The sequence below is a fragment of the Dysidea avara genome, chromosome 3 (genome assembly GCF_963678975.1).
Source record: "Dysidea avara chromosome 3, odDysAvar1.4, whole genome shotgun sequence".
Classification (NCBI taxonomy): Eukaryota; Metazoa; Porifera; class Demospongiae; order Dictyoceratida; family Dysideidae; genus Dysidea; species Dysidea avara.
Genome location: NC_089274.1, coordinates 11,301,246 through 11,321,116, shown reverse-complemented (window position 1 = coordinate 11,321,116; position 19,871 = coordinate 11,301,246). Strand labels below are relative to the sequence as shown.

The following is a 19,871-nucleotide window of genomic DNA, read 5'->3' as shown; positions in this document are numbered from 1 at the left end:
TTAAGTGCAGCTGATGGTGACTTGTTCATAGCTGATGGTGATTTGTTCGTAGCTGAAATTTCTACAGTGTGAATTATTTGTGGCTGAACTCTCTATATGGTGATCTAATTGTAGCTGATCTCTCTATAGGGTGACTTAACTCACTACAAGGTGACTTGACTGATCTCTCTACGGTATGACTTTGTAACATAGCTTAACCGATTTTTTTGTAACTGAACTCTCTACAGGGTGATTTGTTGTGGCTGAACTCTCTACTAGTGACTTGCTATTAGCTGAACTTTCTAGGGTGACTTGTTGTGTAGCTGAACATTTTTGATATGTTTGTAGCTGAATTACTTGATTGTAGCTGATCTCTTTACAGTTCAAAACGGTCAAGCACTTCATAAAATATTCAGGATTGTACATTTCGGATCACATGCAGATTATGGTGCCTTGCTTGACAGTGACAATGCAAGTGTACCTCTTCAAAATGGATAGTTGTTGGCGAATAAAGAAGGTAGAGTATTGAATAAGAATTGAATTAAGAGATAATTCGCTATTTAATCAGAGTATTACAGGGGTGGATCCTCGACCTGGCAAGGGGAGGGGCACAAACAGGCTAAGTTGTAGGTGGTTGGGGAGAGCCAGATTCCCTTGTTACTTGCTGCATTTTTTAAGCAGCAAATAATCACCTCTTAGTGGTGTCTCACTGTTGATTTTTGCCATTTCGGCCTTTGCAGATGTTTTAAAAGCTGTTTAAAAGGGCTATGAATGTCTTAAACAGCAGCAACACCATAATTATTTTAGAGGTGCTTAGTATGCACAAAGGTGCTGGGTGACAATTCACAGCTAGTTTGACTTTGGTTTCAGGTGAAGTTGTAATAAATGCTATCTAAAATGTGCATATTTTCATGAACTATAAATTTTAGTGTTTAATTAAAGTATAGACCTCCACAAGGTGTGTGTGTGTGTGTGTGTGTGTGTGTGTGTGTGTGTGTGTGTGTGTGTGTGTGTGTGTGTGTGTGTGTGTGTGTGTGTGTGTGTGGGAGGGGGGCATTTGCCCCAAATGTCCTATACTGGATCCGCCATTGTATTATGATTGGACAAGCTTCAGAACCTGAGGCAGGGAACCATGCCCCCACACTAATTTCAAGTCAATTTTGGCCCCCATAGTGTGGCAGGTTAAAGCTCGGCCAAAGCTATAGTATCCTATTTAGGGGTGGTCCACTTTTTTTGCAAGCGTACAAAGAGTACTCTTTTTTCTAACCCCTCCCCCCAGCCCAAAGCGTACTGTATAAATGTTGACACATGGATGTATTGTACAACAGAACAAACACATGGACACTTTTTTAATATTGCAAAATTCATGTATGCTATTTGTTTTGTCTTTAAGGCATCTTATCATTTTGATGCTTTTGAAGCTGATACCCTGAAAGAAACATTCCTACACACAGCGGGCATTAGCACCTGCAGCTGATGCACATTTGCAAATGTGTACATACACATCATAGAAACAGTTCTTGGCTATCTTCAACATGTTCATACAAAACCATCCCAACACTGGCAGTAGCAACAGTAGTACTAGTTTGTTGGGTATTCACCATAGTCTGAGGTGGACTGGAGTCAGGAGATGTGGGTACACTCTGCAGAGACAGGTTTTCTCTATAGGCAACCCACAACTACCACAACTATGTAGTGTAAACAAATTAGTACCCAGCCTCCCATACCCAACAGTATTCCTAAACCCACAACAACACCTTCTGCAGGTAGAAACAACAAGCAGTGTAGCTACAAGCTATTCAGTAGTAACCATTTATCAGTGTTAATTGCTAGGCTAAGACTAAAGAGAAAGAAAAGTACATGCTGTTTTAAAAGTATATACAGCCTGTAGTACGTGTTATCACGCTGATAACTGTCTTACCTGTAGATTCAATGAGTTTTATCTTTCCTTTAGCTTATAAAGCTTCTTTTCATTGGTAGCTAGCCCTAGCTACACTGTTTTCCCAGAGTTTGCCAAAGCACAATTTCGTCCAATCATGTGTTGACTTGGGCCCATGCATTAACAGCATCAGCTCTGGCCCTAATGGCACTCCCTTCCACCCACACGTCTCTATGGAAAGCAAGCTAGAAGAAAAACATAAAAGGGAAAAAGAAAGAATTTGCCTACAGAAAAGACACCTAAAAGAACCTACAGAAGCCCAGGGAATGTTAGTGAACTGGTAGATGCCCCTCTGCAATGGCGAGATCTATTGCCGAGGGCACACCAGGATGCTTAGACCATGATCGAGAACCACAGATGCACATGATGGAGGAGTGCAGCAAGGAGAACCCCAAACTGCAATGGAGCCAGCCCATCACCACTGAACATGAGGAACTCCACTTCTCACTGAGTAATTGAGCCAAATGCTTATAGGTGGTAGTGGCTCCTTTCCCCATTCCACCGGAGGAGGAAAAAACTAATGGGGTAAAGCTGCCATGCTCTACTTTGCATATACGCTCCTTATAAGCACGACGCTTCTCAGCCTCGTGCCTACGAAAAGTGGCAGCCAAGGTGGTAGACCAATTGGAGGCTGCAAAAGAATTAAAAATGCGAACATCAAAACAGGTGCAATGATGTAAGCACCTCCAAAAACCAGATGCTCTGATATCCACTCTGGCATTATCATCAAGCACAGCTGAACGGTGATGCATAACCTCACCAGACAGGGCATGTAAGTGAGGCTCTACCTGGACATCATGGCACACTTCTGTCATCAAACTAGCAGTCAAATCTCGTACTTCATTATGCCGGATAATTGGAAAGGCACCATGTGGGCAGCTAAGGGCGTGAGACAAGGTAAAATCCTTACCACACACACAGTGCGATGGTAACAATGATGGTGTAAAGCCATAACGTAAACAGACGGCATCAATGAATTCACCTTTATGAAGGGTAAAACCATACTGCTCCAATAGAAGTGCAGACAGCCAGGAAGAGGCCTCCCTCTCCATGCAGCACTCAACAGCCCAGCGCAAAGGTGGGGGACAATTAGAGATGGTTGATTGCAGCTGGGCAGACAAAGACTGTTCTCTAAGGACAGAGAGATGGCGAAAGAGGTCATTCTGATGACCTCTTTCGCACTTTTTAACAACATCAGCTCGCTTTAGTCCACCATTTATAATTGGACACTGAATAAGTAGCAGCAGAGGTTTACTACTAGAGCCTTATCACTACATTCGGATTTCTTGCCAACTCACGTGATTGACATTTAAAAAAAGCTTACATGCAATTTTACCCCCTCCCCCTAGTGTACGGTTTGTATGCTCGCGATAAAGCAGAACATCGTGGAGCACCCTTAGTATTTGGTTAAATGGTACAGCGTTTATAACTTCAGTTCATAAAATTGATGCAGCAAATATTTAAATACGATCACCACTTGATACTCAAAAATGATGTTGAAGCCCTTATTTTCAAAACCAATCGTGACACCACTTAAGTGCGGCTATACTATTGAAGGTGCAGAATTTAATCAAATAAATATGGTATACACAGAAAATCATACTTCCACATGAGAAGCCATGCAACCACCACACAACAGTCTCTTGTGGCTGCACCGCAACTTTTAAGCCATCCACTGTATTTTACCCTAAAGTGCCTATAATTTTATATCTTGGCATATGATGTCTTGTTCAGATACTCTAACCGGAGTCTGTCCTGTGAGAAGTTAAAACATGCAGAGTACTGCATGATGGCAAAAACTAACTTGACAGATGTAGAGGGTGGTCTCACTGCAGTGTGAAAATGTATGGTAGCTGCTGACTACTGATGATTAGACCAATTTGAAAGATAATGTCAAGACTTTGGTCAAGTTAATTTATTGAGTAGTCTAAAAATAGACACTAGACATGCAAGGATTCTAAAATAAATGTTGAAAAATGTGAACGCATTGTGGTATTCAAGTGATCTATGTTTTCTGTGGACTGGCTTGCAAGAGCAGATATACAAATCCCAGTGCTCTTTCAAGGTACAGTGTCTCACTTTGTGGATAACAACTGTTAATATTAATCCTTGTGGTAGCAAAGTACATTGACGATATGAAAGTGGTCATTTTCTCTATACTTTCTTTGTCCAAAAGAAAGCTGCAAACATGAAAGAATCTTCAGTGTCACTTGAATATATATATATACCACTTTCACTCCTCACTTCAAAGGGAAGAGAAGGTGTATAAGTGGTATAATAGCACCGCTAGCAGTGCTCAGGAATGCAGTAACGAGAATAGGAGGTAGTATATTATATAGTTATACAACGGCCACGAGTGCTCTGCCTGATATAAACGCACGAGCCTGAGGGCCGTTAGGCCCGAAGGCAAGTGCGTTTATACAGGCAGAGCACGAGTGCACGTTGTATAACTGTTATGTACCACTCACCTAATAGGTGGGGAGAGTCTCACAAGACAGCTGTAACATTTATAAAGGCCAGGTTTCTAACATCGATTGTGGGTAACCAAGCCGGACGTTGCAATGACGTTCCCCCTGCAGTACTGCAGCCACCTGAGATATTGAAAGCTAGTACGCTATGGGTTATATCACTAACCTGCATTCGCTGTTCGACTCTCATCATGTAGTGCTCAGCATGCCAGCGTGCCATATAGACTAAGCACCAGACTAATCGCCATAGTGATTCTCTCGAGCGAAAAAAAGCAGCTAAATAGACGGTTTAAGTAAACAAAACCTAACTAATAAACGATACTAGTCTAATTCTTACTATTCACACTGGCTAAACTCGAATCTGTTGGCATGACAAAACTGGTTACCACAATCGAACGTAAAGGTTAGTATTATTTAGAATATATTTGTTTTATTGAGTCATTGTTGAAGTGAACTACAGTTTAATCTGAGCTAAGATGGCACCAGATTAGTAAGGTGTATAAGTACGTTTATATATATGTAGACTAGAGTTGTGGCCACCCGCGTTGGCTTTTTCGATCGCCATTGGCTGCTTGTAAACATTATACGTATTGGTGACGTTATGGCCCACAATCGACCTTTACATGTCAGGCTATAAAAGAATTCGAGTGATCTGTGAAGCATCTTTCCACCTATTAGGTGAGGTGTCGTAGTGGTCTTCGCCACCGGCACTTGTGCTATGCTGCACAAAACCACAGCCAGTGCAATATCTGTATATCGGTGCATTATAACTTATAATGCACTCGTTGTGGTCTACAAAACCGCAACCAGTGCGTTATAAGTTATAATGCACTCGCTGCGGTCTGCAGCAGTGCAATATACAAATTATGGCACTGGCGGTGCCTTCGAACTGCCCATGCAGAGTGGTACATACAAGTTATATCCCTCCTAGGAGTGATATAACTTGTATATACTACCTCCTATTCTCATTAATGCATTCCAAGCATTCTCAGAAATCATTTGATTTCTTTGATGAAACTGTGTGATCTCCTCTCCTTTAATATAGCGACACTTCACAGGATCGATAGTGGGTTTTAGTTTTTGTAAAGTGAGCCAAGGCATAGATCATGGAGTTGGGGAAGAAGATAGTTCATTGTTTTACTGAATGAAGAAGGTCACAGGTTAGTTTATATTAAACATGTTACATTCAATAGTCACGTGGGGATGTCCCACAGACACTGGGTGTAGCGCTTAATTGATTTGGCCATTAGTGTTAATAGTATTCACTACTTTAGTTTATTCATGGCTAGTAAAGTAAGTACTTTAGTGTAGTTGAATCGTCTTTACATTGCCGTTTTGACACCTGGTGCGATGTCACACACACGTAGTGACTGGGCGTGGCGCTTAATTGACTAGGCCATTATAGCGCTGTAAACATATTCACTGCTTTAGTTTATTCATGGCTAGCATAGTAAGTACTTTGTAGTGCACTTAAGCTTCATTATGAGCTGTTCAGCTCGTATTTGGGCTTCCTGTGTTTAATTGCGTACCCACAATCGAAGCGATCTGCATGCTCGTGACGATACACTTACGAACAGCCTCTCAGCAGTGCCTTGTCGTTGCTCTTATGACGTTACCCACAATCGAAAGTCACATGGTCCCATATAAATATACTCGCAAAGCATTCCAGCAGTTTCCATGTACACTTGCAGGTGATTCACCCAAGTGGAATATATTAGTTGTAAGATGGGCACTTGTGATTTGCCTGAAATATACACACTTGCACTCGGGCTGTGCCCTCGTGCTCGTGTGTATATTTCAGGCAAATCACTCGTGCCCATGTTACAACTACTACATATATTTCATAGTGTGGGGGCTGCAGTGCTAGCCACCAAAAAAAAAACCTGATAATATCCATGCAGATACACAGGTCCCATTGATAGGGCTCCTGAAGTTTAGTTCATACATGTGTTTGTACAACAGTGCAGTGAAGCATATTATCACTCGCTATTAACCCTAAAGCTATACTGCATACCTACATCTTTTACTCCCTATCCAGCTATAGACCTATACACCTACTAAATGTGCTCAATACGTGTATCATTACATCATGTGAGAAATCATGGTCATGTGAAGGTCTTCTCTATACCATTTACATTTTCACTTATTCTGTATTGATCATTCATGGGGAAGCATTGAAAAATGCTGCAAGTTATCCATATCCAGTTTTCACATACCCATATTAGCTACTGATAAAATTTGCCTGTGCTTGAGCCTGCGTTATTGTTTGGTTAATATATAACCTGCATCAAAGATTTGCTGCTCTTACAAAACCTTTGTTGCATCATGTTCAACTAATCAACAGTGTCCAATATGTAGGTCTCGGCACAGCTTTACTTTACAAGTCACATTCTGGCCTTAGGTCAACTTGATTAGTTGTTTCATGGGCAACTTTTTATAAATTGAAAAGCTAAAATAAGTTCTAAAATCCCACCAGAAACTCTGGTACAAACCTCGTATTTTTCCAATGCATTTAACTACTGTATACCTGCAAATATCTTATCAAAATCTAACTGAGAAACATACTATGACTGCAAAATTCGTGGAGACTGCACCCTCTTACTTATATTTTGTTATTTTTGTACTGACTTTGTCCTGATTTCTGTTATTATTTTTTGGCCGGCCGTGAGCGCACGCCTGGTTTACTGAAATTGTTTTCGTAAAAGTGTGTATGTGTACCTATTTACCTATCTATCCATCTACCTGTCTATGTTTGTCCGTACGCACCCACGTCTCGTGAGCAAAATTGTTAATGGAAAAAGCTTTTATGTAAGAAGTAAAAGCAAAATAAAGTCTGTATTAACTTATGCACTGGTAAACTTTGCTCTGAGGTGGTTTCTTTTCAGAATACGGGTGTGGCGACTCTCCTCAGAATTTATGAATTACCTTCCCTTCAGGGTTTTACTTAACAATTGAGAAACAACAGTGCAAGCCTCATAGACTACCAGGAATAGCCAATCCCTTCAAGTTGAAAAGGGGGCGTATCCCTGACATACGTAAACAAAAATGGAGAGCAGCTTTGAGGTTTTATCAAGAGAATTTGTGGGGAAAAAACCCTATAGTCAAACTATAAAACAGTTTACAATATACTTCTGTAAGTAATGTGTTGTTTAAAGCGGTCTGTTTAACAAGCGCTTCCTTTGCAGTGCATAACAACGTAATTGAAGAATTACAAAAATTTCATGAATTACGAAACCTGAGAATTACAATAAAATTACGCATTATTGCACAACGTAATAAAATAGTGATACATAGTTGGTTAATTCCAGATGAGTTAGTTGGCTGCATGGTGCTTGATTTTTAGAAGTAGCACAACATCAGCTTGTTATGTCACATATCAAAAAAGGCTATTGGAAATTGTCACATTTTGAAAATTTTACACAGCACTGAATTATATAAGAAGCATGCATTAAAAACTAATTCATGTCCATTTTGTAGTTTTAGCTTGGTCCCACTGATCAGTTAAAAAATCTTGTTCAACAGCCATTGTTTCTTGCCCAAAGCACATGTGTATATTTGTGTTATATACAAATAAGCGGTAACCATTAGAATCCATAATTTGCCTGACAAACCATACATAAAAAAACAAGGCCTTTGAATACAATGACATCTGAACTTTTGTTGTAACATTTTCATAGTGGCAGTTACCATATAGAGAGAAATTTTGGCAGGGGAGAACTTGGTAATTCGCTACAAATTCGCTAACCTGCCGATTACCCATAGTGCCTGAGATTAGCATCTTCACAGCTACAGTTTGAGCTTGAATTTGCCAAAGTTTACCCCCGCCCCTCTATACGGTATTACAGTTGACTCTGCTACGTATAACGCACACTCCATACGATTTTCTATAGGAGAAATCCGTTTTCTCAGTACGCAAGCCTCAAAAGTGCATTGAGTTGCCCTTACCCCAATTTGCTAAACTTCAGAGGCAGATCCAGGTACTGGCAAGGGTAGGGACACAAACAGGCTAGAGCAGGTTCTCTTTCTAGTTGCTGTATTTTTTAAGCAGCAATGATCACTCCTTAGTAGTTGCCATTATGACCTTTGCAGATAGTTGCGAAGTCTTAAAAGCTGGCTATGAAAGTCTTAAACACCATCAACACAATTATTTCTTTTTAGAGATGCTTAGTAATTACTATGTACCTACGAAGGTGCTGGGTGAGTTTGACAGCTGTTTTAACTTTGATTTCAGGTGAGTTTACAGTAAATGATGGTAACACTCAATTTTCATGAGTTGTATAAATTGATTTTGGGTGTATAGTATTTCTATAAAAAGAAGTTGGGGGTGGGGAAGCATTTGTTCCAAATGTTCTATCATGGATCCGCCATTGAACTTGGTCTCATTTGATGAGTTTAATCATACCGATTAAGAATCTGCCCAAAACTAAGGACTTAACTGGACATTGTAAAAAATACATCACAAAACATATGAGAAAAACAAGGTTTTTTCACAGTACTATTTCATACCTGGATGCGTTAATTCACTGTACAAGGCTATTTCCTCTCTTTTCAATTGGTTGCTATGCATATCATCAATGCACCTTTATCAAGGATTCTGATAAATGCAACCACATCTCCATAAACTGAAGTATGCAGAAGTTATGGTATGTTGTTTGAAACAGTGTTATTTTCCATAGTTTTTTATCCATAAAGTAATGTACAGTAAACATGTCAAAGTTTTTGATATGGCTTACTGACCAAGATTTTCACCCATGAACAACTAATTGAGTTGAACTTTGAATAGTAGCCTTAGCTTACTACAAGGGGGTGACACACAGGCACTCACTGTAGGTAGATCTGCAACTGCAGTCAAAGTCTAAGTCAAAGGTCAAGGCCACCAAAATCGTGCCAATTAAATGGTCAAGGGTAAAAGCTTCCAACCCACAATTGAAAAGTGCTGAAATATCGTCACTAAGTCACCGGTCAAAGGTCGAAAAAGGCTCTAGGTCAAAGCGAAATTTTGGCCGGTCAAGATTTTGACCGCGGTCACAGATCTACCTACAGCACGTACCTACATGACACCCCCTTGTTACTACCCAGATCCAGTTTCAACCCTGATGGGAAACAAATAGCCGTACCAATGATGAATCTACTGTACAGTACAGCTAACCACACACACAATTTCTTACCAATGGTGGCTTCATAAGATGGATTGAAAGTTCCATTAGTGTATTGCTTGATAAGGGATGTTTTGCCAACCTTTTCGCCACCAACAAAGGAAATTTTTAATTCATTAGCAGCTCCTTCAGCCATACTTCGTGCAGTCCCGGAGTTTTCTACTTTGTGGAGCGGATTTTCCAACTCAGTTTAATCATATGATGCCGTAATGCACTCTGCAGTCTAAGTAGCTAAACAGAAACGCACGAGGAGGAAACACAAAGCACGTATCTCGCCTATTGCTTACTTCTTTTCTAGCACGTTTTCAGCCTGTGTTGTGCTACACAGACATGTTCTGATGTTACGGGAGGAGGTTTCACTGGCGCCCTATAATTTAAATTCTGCAGTTGATGTGGCTTGTAAACGGGCTGCTGACTTCGGCTGACCCGTTGACCTGCAGGCAGTGATCGATTGTAAAAGTAAGATAGAAAAGTGTATTGTGTTCTGTGTTGTTTCATTCATCCCCGGCAACTTACAGTGCAGTACCCCGAGCGGTACAGAGTGCTCCCTCAATTGCCGCCCGGTGTAGGTGTGGTTTTAGCTAAAACGAAAAGCTAAACCATAAAGTATTGTCTACTTTTCATTGTGTACAAGACAAGGTAGCTATAAGAGCTAATTTCAGTCCTTTCACGCTCAGAATTGCAAAGCGTAAGGCAGTGCTAGTAAGGAGGGAGGAAAAACTCCCGCCCTCGTTCCCACCGCTATGAAATTTCTAGCTAGGTACAGATAAGTATATACTACGTACCCGACTGGCGAGGACACCACAAAGATTTAACTTCAATTGACGGACACTGCGATTTTCCACCTGGAAATTGAGCAGCTGTTTAGGATATTGTACATGCATCACGACTGTGACGAGTATCATAGTAGTATGTTTGGCCCGATATGTTCAATGTTGAGACTGAGACAATGCTGTCAGTTCAATTAAGTTTTTATTACCAGTAAAACAGCAGCTATCAATTTCATAATTAGGGGACTGAAGCCCCCCCCCCCGGTCTCCTCACAATGATATCACGCCGGGGCACCGAAATTATCTTTCTTGGAGTGGGGCTGAAAACAGTGATAAAGATCGAGATACTCTATTAGAGCAGTCTCACTCTAATAAAGTAGTCAGTGTGTAGCGAGCTATGTAAGGTTTTTTATGTAGTTTATCAGCTAGAAATGGTAGCTAGCTGGTGAGGTGGAAAGCTCTTGTCAGTTGGTTGTGACCTTTTTTTTTTTTTTGGTCTCACCTTACCAAACTATAGAAAGAAGTCTGGGTCAGCCCAGCCCCCCCTCATATCAACTACTTCCTCCGCCGCTGAATAGCTATACCTATACCTGGGTTTTTATAGTTCAGTATCAGTGACCAAAAATGGTTTCAGTATAATTTAGCCATTCTCCACCAGTTATTTTTATGCCTTTTGCAACCAGCTCTAAAGCACATGCAGAAGTTGTGCAGTTCTTGTGATATCAATGATAAGCCATTCAAAGATAAGTTACTATCAAAGATAAGGCCATCATTATTTTATTCCTTGTTTCCTGTCACCGCCCGCATCAATTTTCAAGTACCCGCATCAAATTTTAATTATTTGATTATTGAATGCACTATTTCATGACAGAGGGAGGCAAGTGTTGAGGTGAATGTATTAGCTGTGCATATGAAGAGTAACTAAAGAGTTGGAGACCTTCCACTATTGTTCAACAGGGTGCATGGGTACACAGTCTTAGCACCTTTCAAGGTCAAGATACTCTAATAGAGCAGTCACATACTCAAATAAGAGTCAGCTGTACAATAACATTCAATAATCAAACAGTTTTTGTTCTACTAGGTGACAGGAAACAAGCAATATAATAATGATGGCCTAAGCTACTTAAGCTGGTAAGAACTTAAGTACAGTTCTTGTGTAGAACTGGGCCTAAGGGATATTCACATTGATACTCTGGCTCCTATGTGCATGGAGGAGTTGCATGCAAGATGACAAATGAAGTAACGATAAAATTAACCAAGCAAAAGAACAGACTCCCTCTGACAAACCTGATCCCTTTTCTGCTCTAGCTGGAAAAGTTTAGTACGTTTACTACAGTAAAATTCCAACTATAATGTCAGTAGTTGAGAATGCATAGCAACATGTTATTCAGTGGAAGGTGGGCGACAAGGTTGAAAAAAGTAAAGTGGCTATATTGGGCAGATATTTAGGCTACTATTTCATTCTACCTTTGCATCTGTGGTGTATGTAATTTCAGTGAGGGAACTAAAGCAACCAATTTAGTATAGAAAAAGTGTGAAAATGATGAAAAGAAAAGTGTTATGTTGATGAAAATCCTTAGTTACGTACATAGTATTCCCCTCCTGTACATAGTAGTAGCTAGTTATGTATATTTGTAGCATTGGTTATGGTAATTGTAGTATGTAATTATAAGTAGCTAACTTTCCCTTTGTATATACATGTAGTTTAGCTTGTTAGTCTGTGAATTTATTTAGTTTTTCATAAATTTGTACAACAAGCTTCGGATAGAACGACAGGCACTACATGAGCAATAATTGGTGCTCCAAAGTTTGTAATAGAGTAGTTGGAGATGCTAACAGAGTTGTTGCATTAATATATATCTCATGGTGGAGTCATGCTTACTACATTATTTGGCTACACCCTTGGATGGTGGCTCAACGCAAATTATACACATATGTTGATACTGTGGTCACCTGCATGCAGATTGCATGTTATTTCAGCTCTTTTTGTAGCTATTATGATGTAAACAAGCATTTTTGTCATCCTGCATGCTCCAGTCAAGTTGTGTCATTGCTCAGTTGGCTGCAATTGAAAACGGAATGCTGCATGTGTGCAGCCGTTCTAAACAGCCTTGTGGTGCACCTTTTCTGAAGTATACTCTGATAGGACATTAGAAGGATGTAGACTACTTTTACATTTATATAATGCATAAGTTTCTGTTTCCAATGGTAAAGGCTTCCTCACAGGCCCTTACAGTGACATACAGTGTTATCCTCCATGCAATAGCTTAGCATGGCAAGCTGAAGGTACATTGCTCAGCATTTTTGTTTGCATGTTTACCAGAAACCATGCAGCTAGAGAAATGTACTGTGTATAATCAACATTATTATTATTGTTTTATTTCTACTTGCAACTCTATTACCAAGGATGCGCCCCCTGTATACGTGAAAGTGTTCAATTGCAATAGAATGTAAGGGCTTTTCGTTTTGATTTACTACAAGAACAGTATATCTATTTTGTAACAGTACATTCTTGACTCTTCATGTAATCTCGCCGATAACAGCATCAAGCTAGATTTGCTATAATTAATAACTGATGTTCAGTTAACTTCTGAGTGAGTAGCAAATATGATAGTAGAATGGTCACTGCATGTTATCTTCAAGCACTTCTGTGTCAATGATTCCACAGCTTGACATCTTATTACAAAAAAATTATTATGTTCATGAAATTTATAATTTGATAGCTTCCATATGGCTCAATCGCTTGACTATTTACTGAAATTTGTTTTGGTTGGTGCTGAATGTGTTGGAAAGTCATCCCTTCTCTCAAGATATGCAGAGAAAACTTTCAGTAAACTCTATGTGCCTACCATTGGTAAGTTTTTGTACATACAGGTATATAAGTTTGCTCTATTGGATGTACTGTAGACACTGTATGATGTAAAATTATGTGAAAACCAGTCCATATAGTTATCACAACTAAGATTAATTCAAGTATAGTCATCACTGGATGCCTGTATGGTGTTATAGTATAGACATGCCTGTGATAACTTTTGGGGGGTTCTGTGAAACAGATTTCGTTAAGGAGTGAGCTTTTTCTGATTATAATTAAAAGAATCTTTACCAGGCATATTTTGACTAACTGGTTCTGCTATACATCCTCAAGTTTTATGCGGCAGTTCATGATGCTGCTGTTATATGCGTACATCTTTAAACTTACCATCAGGGGACTTGTTCATCATTTCTTTGTGATACATACGCCCTGTATGTGTATCAAATACTCAGTAGTGCTGACCATTGTACAGTATGTAATATCTCTTAAGTGCAACAGATCAACTTGAATTCCTTAGTTAAAATTTATGTAATGCATGTGGTCAGTGATGCATGTGATAACAATACTATTTGTAAAACGTATTGGAAATCTTTTATTAGCAGCGTTTCTAAGTATAAGTAGCTATTGGTTTTTATTAGCCAATATATGTATTGTTGCTGTTTACTACCCGGACAATTATTAAAATTTATGGTAGTAAAATATTAAGAGGGGTGGGAGGATAACATGTATAGTTACAAAGAGTAGACCTCATGCTCACATACATTTAGTATACATATATACATCATGGAATGTTTTGAATACATATAATAATGTGACAAACTCAAATTGTACAGGAATTGATTTTAGTACAAGATCTGATGTAGTAAATGGAGAAAGGTTGAAAATACAAATATGGTCAGTGAGCTCTAGCAGTTATATTACTAAATTATTTGAAATGTAAATAATAGTGGCCCCAGGACAGATCCCTGGGGAACACCGCTTGTCACAGCACACCAACTCGAAGAGGACCCATTCAAAATGACTCTCTGGTAGCGATCCGAGAGGAATCCCTTAAGCCAAGACAGCAGCCTGCCACTAAATCCATAACTAGCTAACTTCTGTAGGAGCCTTTGATGTGGTACTGAGTCAAATACCTTACTGAAATCAAAGTAGGCAACGTCAACTCCATAGCCCTGGTCAACCGCAATAGTCCAATCCTCGAGAGTCGTTAAAAGATTGGTAAAACAAGATTTCTTTTTTAATAAAACCATGTTGGCAATTAGCAATAACTTCATTTTCATCCAAAAACTTCATCATTTTAGACCTAATCAAAGTTTCCAGAACCTTTATTACCTGAGATGTCAAACTAATAGGTCTGTAGTTTTCAGGGCTGACTTTGGAGCCCTTTTTAAAGATAGGTATTATATTTGCTCTTCTCCAGTCACTAGGAAGCATACCAGTACTTATAGATTGTGTAACATCTATTATGTATGTGCAATTTTGTATTCAGCTGATTGCTATTTCTACAGATAGATTCATAGCCATTTTGTTTATATTTGTAGGGATAGTTCAGGCCAGGAGAGATTTAAACAAGTAGTGTGGCCATATTTTAGAACAGCAGCAGTAAGTATATTGCGTGCATATGTTTTGTATGCCCAAGGGCTTTTATGTAGCTCTTCAAACTCAACCATGCACGTAGCTTTATAGACCTTTAACTATGTTGACAAGTGCACTCATACATGTACAGATTGTAGAGTACGAAGTACCACAGGTAGATGGTGTGCACAGTTACACATTTTTCCAGTATTCCAAACATTGTCATAATACATTATACAGCTTGTGGTCTCTACCACTGTCTGCAAGACAACATGATGTACAGTAGGTATAGAGAGGTGATCATATACAGTTTACCTAGCCTAACCTTTGTAAGCAAACAGAATCACTTCTACCATATTTTGTACATTTCCATAGGCAGAGCCCAGGAGCTCACATGCCCAAGGTCATACAAGCTTATTATGGAAGCAGGTTGATAATTGTGTATAGGGTTACCTGCACGGGAAACAAATAATCGGAAAGGTAATACCAGGAGCTTATGAGCCGCCGAAGGTGGCGAAGCATGAAACTTACTTAGCCTGCTGGGTGCCATCAAAATCCAAATTCATTCACGATTAGTTTCCATATAAGAAAAGTATCTCATTAATCGACGCCGTATACTAATTGTGCGCGACACTCGTAGCAATTTATTCAAAAAACGTGACGTAATTTGGATTGTGATGGAACCGAGTTTCATGCTCCTTCGCCGCCTTCGGTGGCTCATAAGCTCCTGGTAATACCAATGCATACAACAGACTGTCGGATGGGTGGGTGTGTACTAGTGATGAGATTGTGTGGTTAGTGGGAGCTAGATAGACCCTGCTATATGTATTATTAATTATTTTATATGTGTATTATTAATCAACTATAGGGAATTGTGTTAGTTTATGACATTACTGATGAAGCTTCTTTTATCAAAATTAGTCAGTTGATGGGTGAAATTAAAGAGGTTAGTTTCAAAAAACAATCGGTTGTGCAATTAGTGCAACTGTACCTCTTTTCATGTTTCCTGGGTTTGAGCCTATAATGCTTTAAAATAAGATTAATGCAAAAACAAGCCTACTATGCAAAATTTTTGCTTTATATTTCAGTATTGGCTGTTTTATTAGAGAGTTTCAGCACTTCCTAACTATTTTTGTAAGAGTAAGTGACTGATATAATTATGAATACTTGTTAAAAAACCAACCTCTAAAATAATGCAGAGGAACAGACTTACCTCGTCACCCTCACTTACATAGATACCTCAATCAAAGTTACATCTGCTAAAGCTACCAGCATGCTAAATTTATTGCAAAGCAGCCTTAGTGATTGTGCTAAAGAAACTACAACTTATAATCTCTTTGGCTATACCATTACTTGAATATGCTAGCTGTGTTTGGGATCTCAACTTTGACTCACATATACTAGAGCTTGAAAAGGCTTAGCGTAGAGCTGCCTGCTGGGTATGTTGCAACTATAGTTTCATCACGTGTCTCTACCATGTTACCAGGGGCGGATACAGAGGGAGCCAAAGAGGGCTCTGGACCCCCTCCACACATTTTTAGTATGCCAAGATCAAGATACTCTAATAGAGCAGTCACACTAATAAAGCCGTCACAATGTTAGAGCAGTGTGTAGCAAGCTATGTAAGGATTTTTATGTACTTATCAGTGATAAATGCGTAGTTGGTGAGGTGGGAAGCTATTGTCAGCTGGCTGTGACCTTTTTTTTTGTCTCAACTTACCAAACTAGACAATGTGGTGCCTCAGTTTATTTTGACCCCCCCTTTCCATAAGTCTGGATCCGCCCCTGCTTACTACTAGTATTTAAAAAATAAAATGTAGTGAAACAAGATATGAATGATGATATATTTCAGCATATGTGACCGGATTTACAAAAAGGGGCCCTCCACACAGATCCAAATGACTTTGGATAGGAAAGATCTATTGACTTGAAATGTGGTCACAACTAAACACCACATAGCTGAATAGATTGTAAAAAATCCAGGCTAATGTGTTACTTGAACACTTAGTTATGGTCTCCCACGTTCACAGAATTGAATGTGTGTGGAAGACCCCTTTTCACAAATCTGGTCACATGTGTTGGTGGGGAAATCCCTACATTGACATGTTATAACATTCAGCAGAAGTGAACTACTCTGATTTTGCATTTTTGTTGTATGTATGTATATGAACGTATTTGTCTCAGTCTGAGAATAGGAAATATTTTTTTACATTGTAAATGTCAACAACTTTTCCAGTAGGATATGCTGTTAGTTATTTGATTGTTCTTATATGTAGGAGTGCCATGATGCAGTATTCATGGTTGTTGGTAACAAATGTGATCTTGAAAGTAGTCGAGTTATCAGCAAAGAAAAGGGAGAATCATTTGCTGATGAACATGGTTGTAAATATATGGAAACTAGTGCCAGTGATAATGTGAATGTGAATGAAGTAAGTACTTGTATGGTTAGTAATATGCTAACTGTCCTTGTGTTGTGTAGCAATATTTAATTGCAGTGAGTGTATTTACTTGTGTCTTTATTTCTGTGTGTGTGTGTTGGTGAGGTAGCATAGCCAAGTGGCTAGAGTATCAGCCTGGTAATCAAAAGGTTCTATGCAGGTTTGATGCCCAGTTGTGCTTTGTTGAGCAAGAAACTTTACTCACATTCTACCCAGCTGTACGTATATTGGGGACCTGGTGGCTTGGTGTCATCTGGGGAAGCAGCCCACCCATCTATAACTTCAATGGTTATCTGGTGTTTACAAGGGAAGCGAATGCCCAACTGTCCTTGTCTTGCTTAGCAGTATTGGGGTCATTGTTGAACTTCAGGTTCTATCCAGGGCAGGCCACATACAGGAATACCTGTGCATGTACATAGTTTAATTGTTGTAGCAGAGCATTTTGATGACTTGAAAGAAATTGGAGTAACAGCTAAGAGTTACATAGTGCATGAAAAATGTCAAAAAGTTGCCAGATTTTGAATCAGATATATATCTACACACCAAACATCTAAAGTCCTTAACCACCAATGCTGTTTACCTCTACTTTATAAATGAAATATCTGTGTATATAACTAGCTAGTTAATGGTAAAGCTCATAATTTTAATAAGGTTTATCAATGGAAAATTCTATGTGCGTTGTATTAGAAGTCCTGTCAACTGTATTAAAGTATTACAATAGGAAAAATTGAGTAAAAACAAACATGTACGCCAGCCTATGGCTGACTTTAGGGCCTTATAAAGCGCAAAAAGAAATGAAATTCACACGAAAACAGCCATGCTATAATAGAGCATTGCCTTCACTAAAATTTAATGTATACTTGGATCGAAGAAAGTGTTGCCAACTAAGAGACTCAAATGTGGACAGCACTCGTGTGCTAAGAAGTTGAAGTTGGCTGTCAGTATGTATTCTTGAACGTGAAGATTAGCTAGTATTTATATAGTTTCTATATGCTGCATAAACAGCAGTGTGTATAGATATTAACTAACTAGTTAGATGTATAAGCAGCACCTTTTAATGTTACTGCCCAAGTACACATTTTGCGTATGCATCATTTTCATTCAAACGTGGCTCGGGGGAAGCGTCCAGACCTAGACATTCCATGCACTTCAAATCAGTTATCCAAACCCCCTTCCAAAAAATCCTGGGTATGCCCCTGATACTAAATGTATTTAAAGAGAACATCACTTTGATATGGTGTAAACAATATACATTGTACCATTTTCAGTGAAAATATATTACCATACCTGAATACAATGATTAGATTGAAAGATAGACCACTACTATTATATTTTATATATAGGGACTCTTGCTCAATAGTCCATTTCCACGCAAACTCAAGTATTCATGGTATGGTAATGAATACTAATTTATTACACGTTGCACAACAGCCGGTGTCCTTTGGGAGGCCTTAAAATGTATTGAAACCTATGGGACTAAGATCTTCTCACTTTAGGGGAGCCCAAACCATATCGTTTATTCTTATTATAAGAACATACTTTTATAGCAGCCACCATACTGCAACCATGACGTGAAAATTGGGAAGATACGCTGTGTTGTGATCGAGAAATCAGCGATCTTCTTGTCAAATGACAGTGATACCTTAAGTGTTAAAGGCTGCACCTTTCCTAACGTGAGATATTTTTACTCTTATAAGTATAGAGGATCATTAGGCAACAAAACATGGCCACTAAACCTACTGTAACGGGTGAAATGATCACCTAGTATTGATAGAATCACATCGATGAAAGATCACCTATTTCTGCAATAAAATTTTGCTTAGGGTTGTTCCCAGCTTTGTAGAAACATAGACGTTTGTCTCACTAAGTAGACTTTCTAGATGCTCAAAACAAAGTCACTAGAGTCTTCTTTCATGCTAAAGTCACTTTTTCCGCTTTACAACACAGCGAATCTTCACAAACTATATACCATCATGATGCTAACAACCTGAAGATTATAATTTCATTCTCATAATAAGAATAAACGGTGCAGTTTAAGCTCCTGTGAAGATTTCTTACCTCATTCCCATTGGCTTCAATACATTTTAATGGACACCGGATGTTGTGCAATCGCAATTATTAACCACCACATTCCTTATCCCTTGTGTGAAATGGGCTATTGTAAAACCCTGCACAAGGGATCATGAAGATTCTGAGTTTCCAACAAAGAATATTGACCTTGCAGAAATCAGCCATTTAATGCCTTCACTGCATCTTTGCAATAGGTATAGTTACTGTAGGTATAATGAAGCCCCAAAGTGTCTTTAGCATAACTCAAAATGCTAGGTGATCTGGGGTATGCCCCTCCCCCCCAGTTGGAGCACACACTTGTTGAGTGACTTGCCCATGTAAGAATATCCCAGATGTCTAAACCTGAAACCCCCTCTGAGAATTTCTAGATCCTTCACTGAACCTCCTCTTTTCCCCTAATACTGTTGTTTGAGAACTGGATTCTACAGGTTTATCAATGCTATGCAGTATTATACTACCAGCAAATACATAATTCATTGCATTCTTTGCTAGCTAATCTATTTCATTTTGCTGTGTTTTGTTGCAATGTAGATGATAATGGAGGTTGCAGAAACTGTTTTATCAAGAAAACAAGCTACTGACTAGAACATCTGTTGTAGCATGTAGCAATACATAGCTATGGTATTTATATATATATATATATATATATATATATATATATATA

General features: G+C 39.0%; 2 protein-coding genes across 3 annotated transcripts in view; one reads left to right on the top strand and one right to left on the bottom strand.

Annotated features, from left to right (window-relative positions):
- Positions 1–9,958, bottom strand: part of LOC136249348 (ras-related protein Rab-8B-like) — a 25,691-nt gene extending 15,733 nt beyond the window's left edge. Inside the window, exons 1-2 of the mRNA XM_066041306.1 lie at positions 9,830–9,958; positions 9,555–9,773 (exon numbers count right to left, since the gene is read on the bottom strand). Coding sequence (XP_065897378.1) covers positions 9,555–9,678 — 124 coding nt within the window. The 5' untranslated portion in view covers positions 9,679–9,773; positions 9,830–9,958. The remainder of the gene's footprint in view (positions 1–9,554; positions 9,774–9,829) is intronic.
- On the top strand, positions 9,913–19,871 carry LOC136249346 (ras-related protein Rab-13-like). 2 transcript variants are annotated; one of them, XM_066041304.1, is made up of 7 exons: positions 9,913–10,001; positions 13,036–13,166; positions 13,958–14,018; positions 14,666–14,726; positions 15,568–15,645; positions 16,976–17,128; positions 19,739–19,871. In XM_066041304.1, the coding sequence occupies exons 2-7, from the start codon at positions 13,043–13,045 to the stop codon at positions 19,790–19,792; spliced, it is 531 nt and encodes a 176-aa protein (XP_065897376.1). In that variant the 5' UTR covers positions 9,913–10,001; positions 13,036–13,042; the 3' UTR covers positions 19,793–19,871. The 2 variants fall into 2 exon arrangements, with proteins under 2 accessions (XP_065897376.1, XP_065897377.1); XM_066041305.1 differs by lacking the exon at positions 15,568–15,645.

What these genes read in the sequence shown, in the direction of transcription:
- LOC136249346 (XM_066041304.1), top strand. Translation starts at nt 13,043, where the DNA reads ATGGCTCAATCGCTTGACTATTTACTGAAATTTGTTTTGGTTGGTGCT. An exon ending in ACTCTATGTGCCTACCATTG is followed by an intron (nt 13,167 to 13,957) that starts GTAAGTTTTTGT and finishes CAAATTGTACAG; the next exon opens with GAATTGATTTTAGTACAAGA. An exon ending in TGATGGGTGAAATTAAAGAG is followed by an intron (nt 15,646 to 16,975) that starts GTTAGTTTCAAA and finishes TCTTATATGTAG; the next exon opens with GAGTGCCATGATGCAGTATT.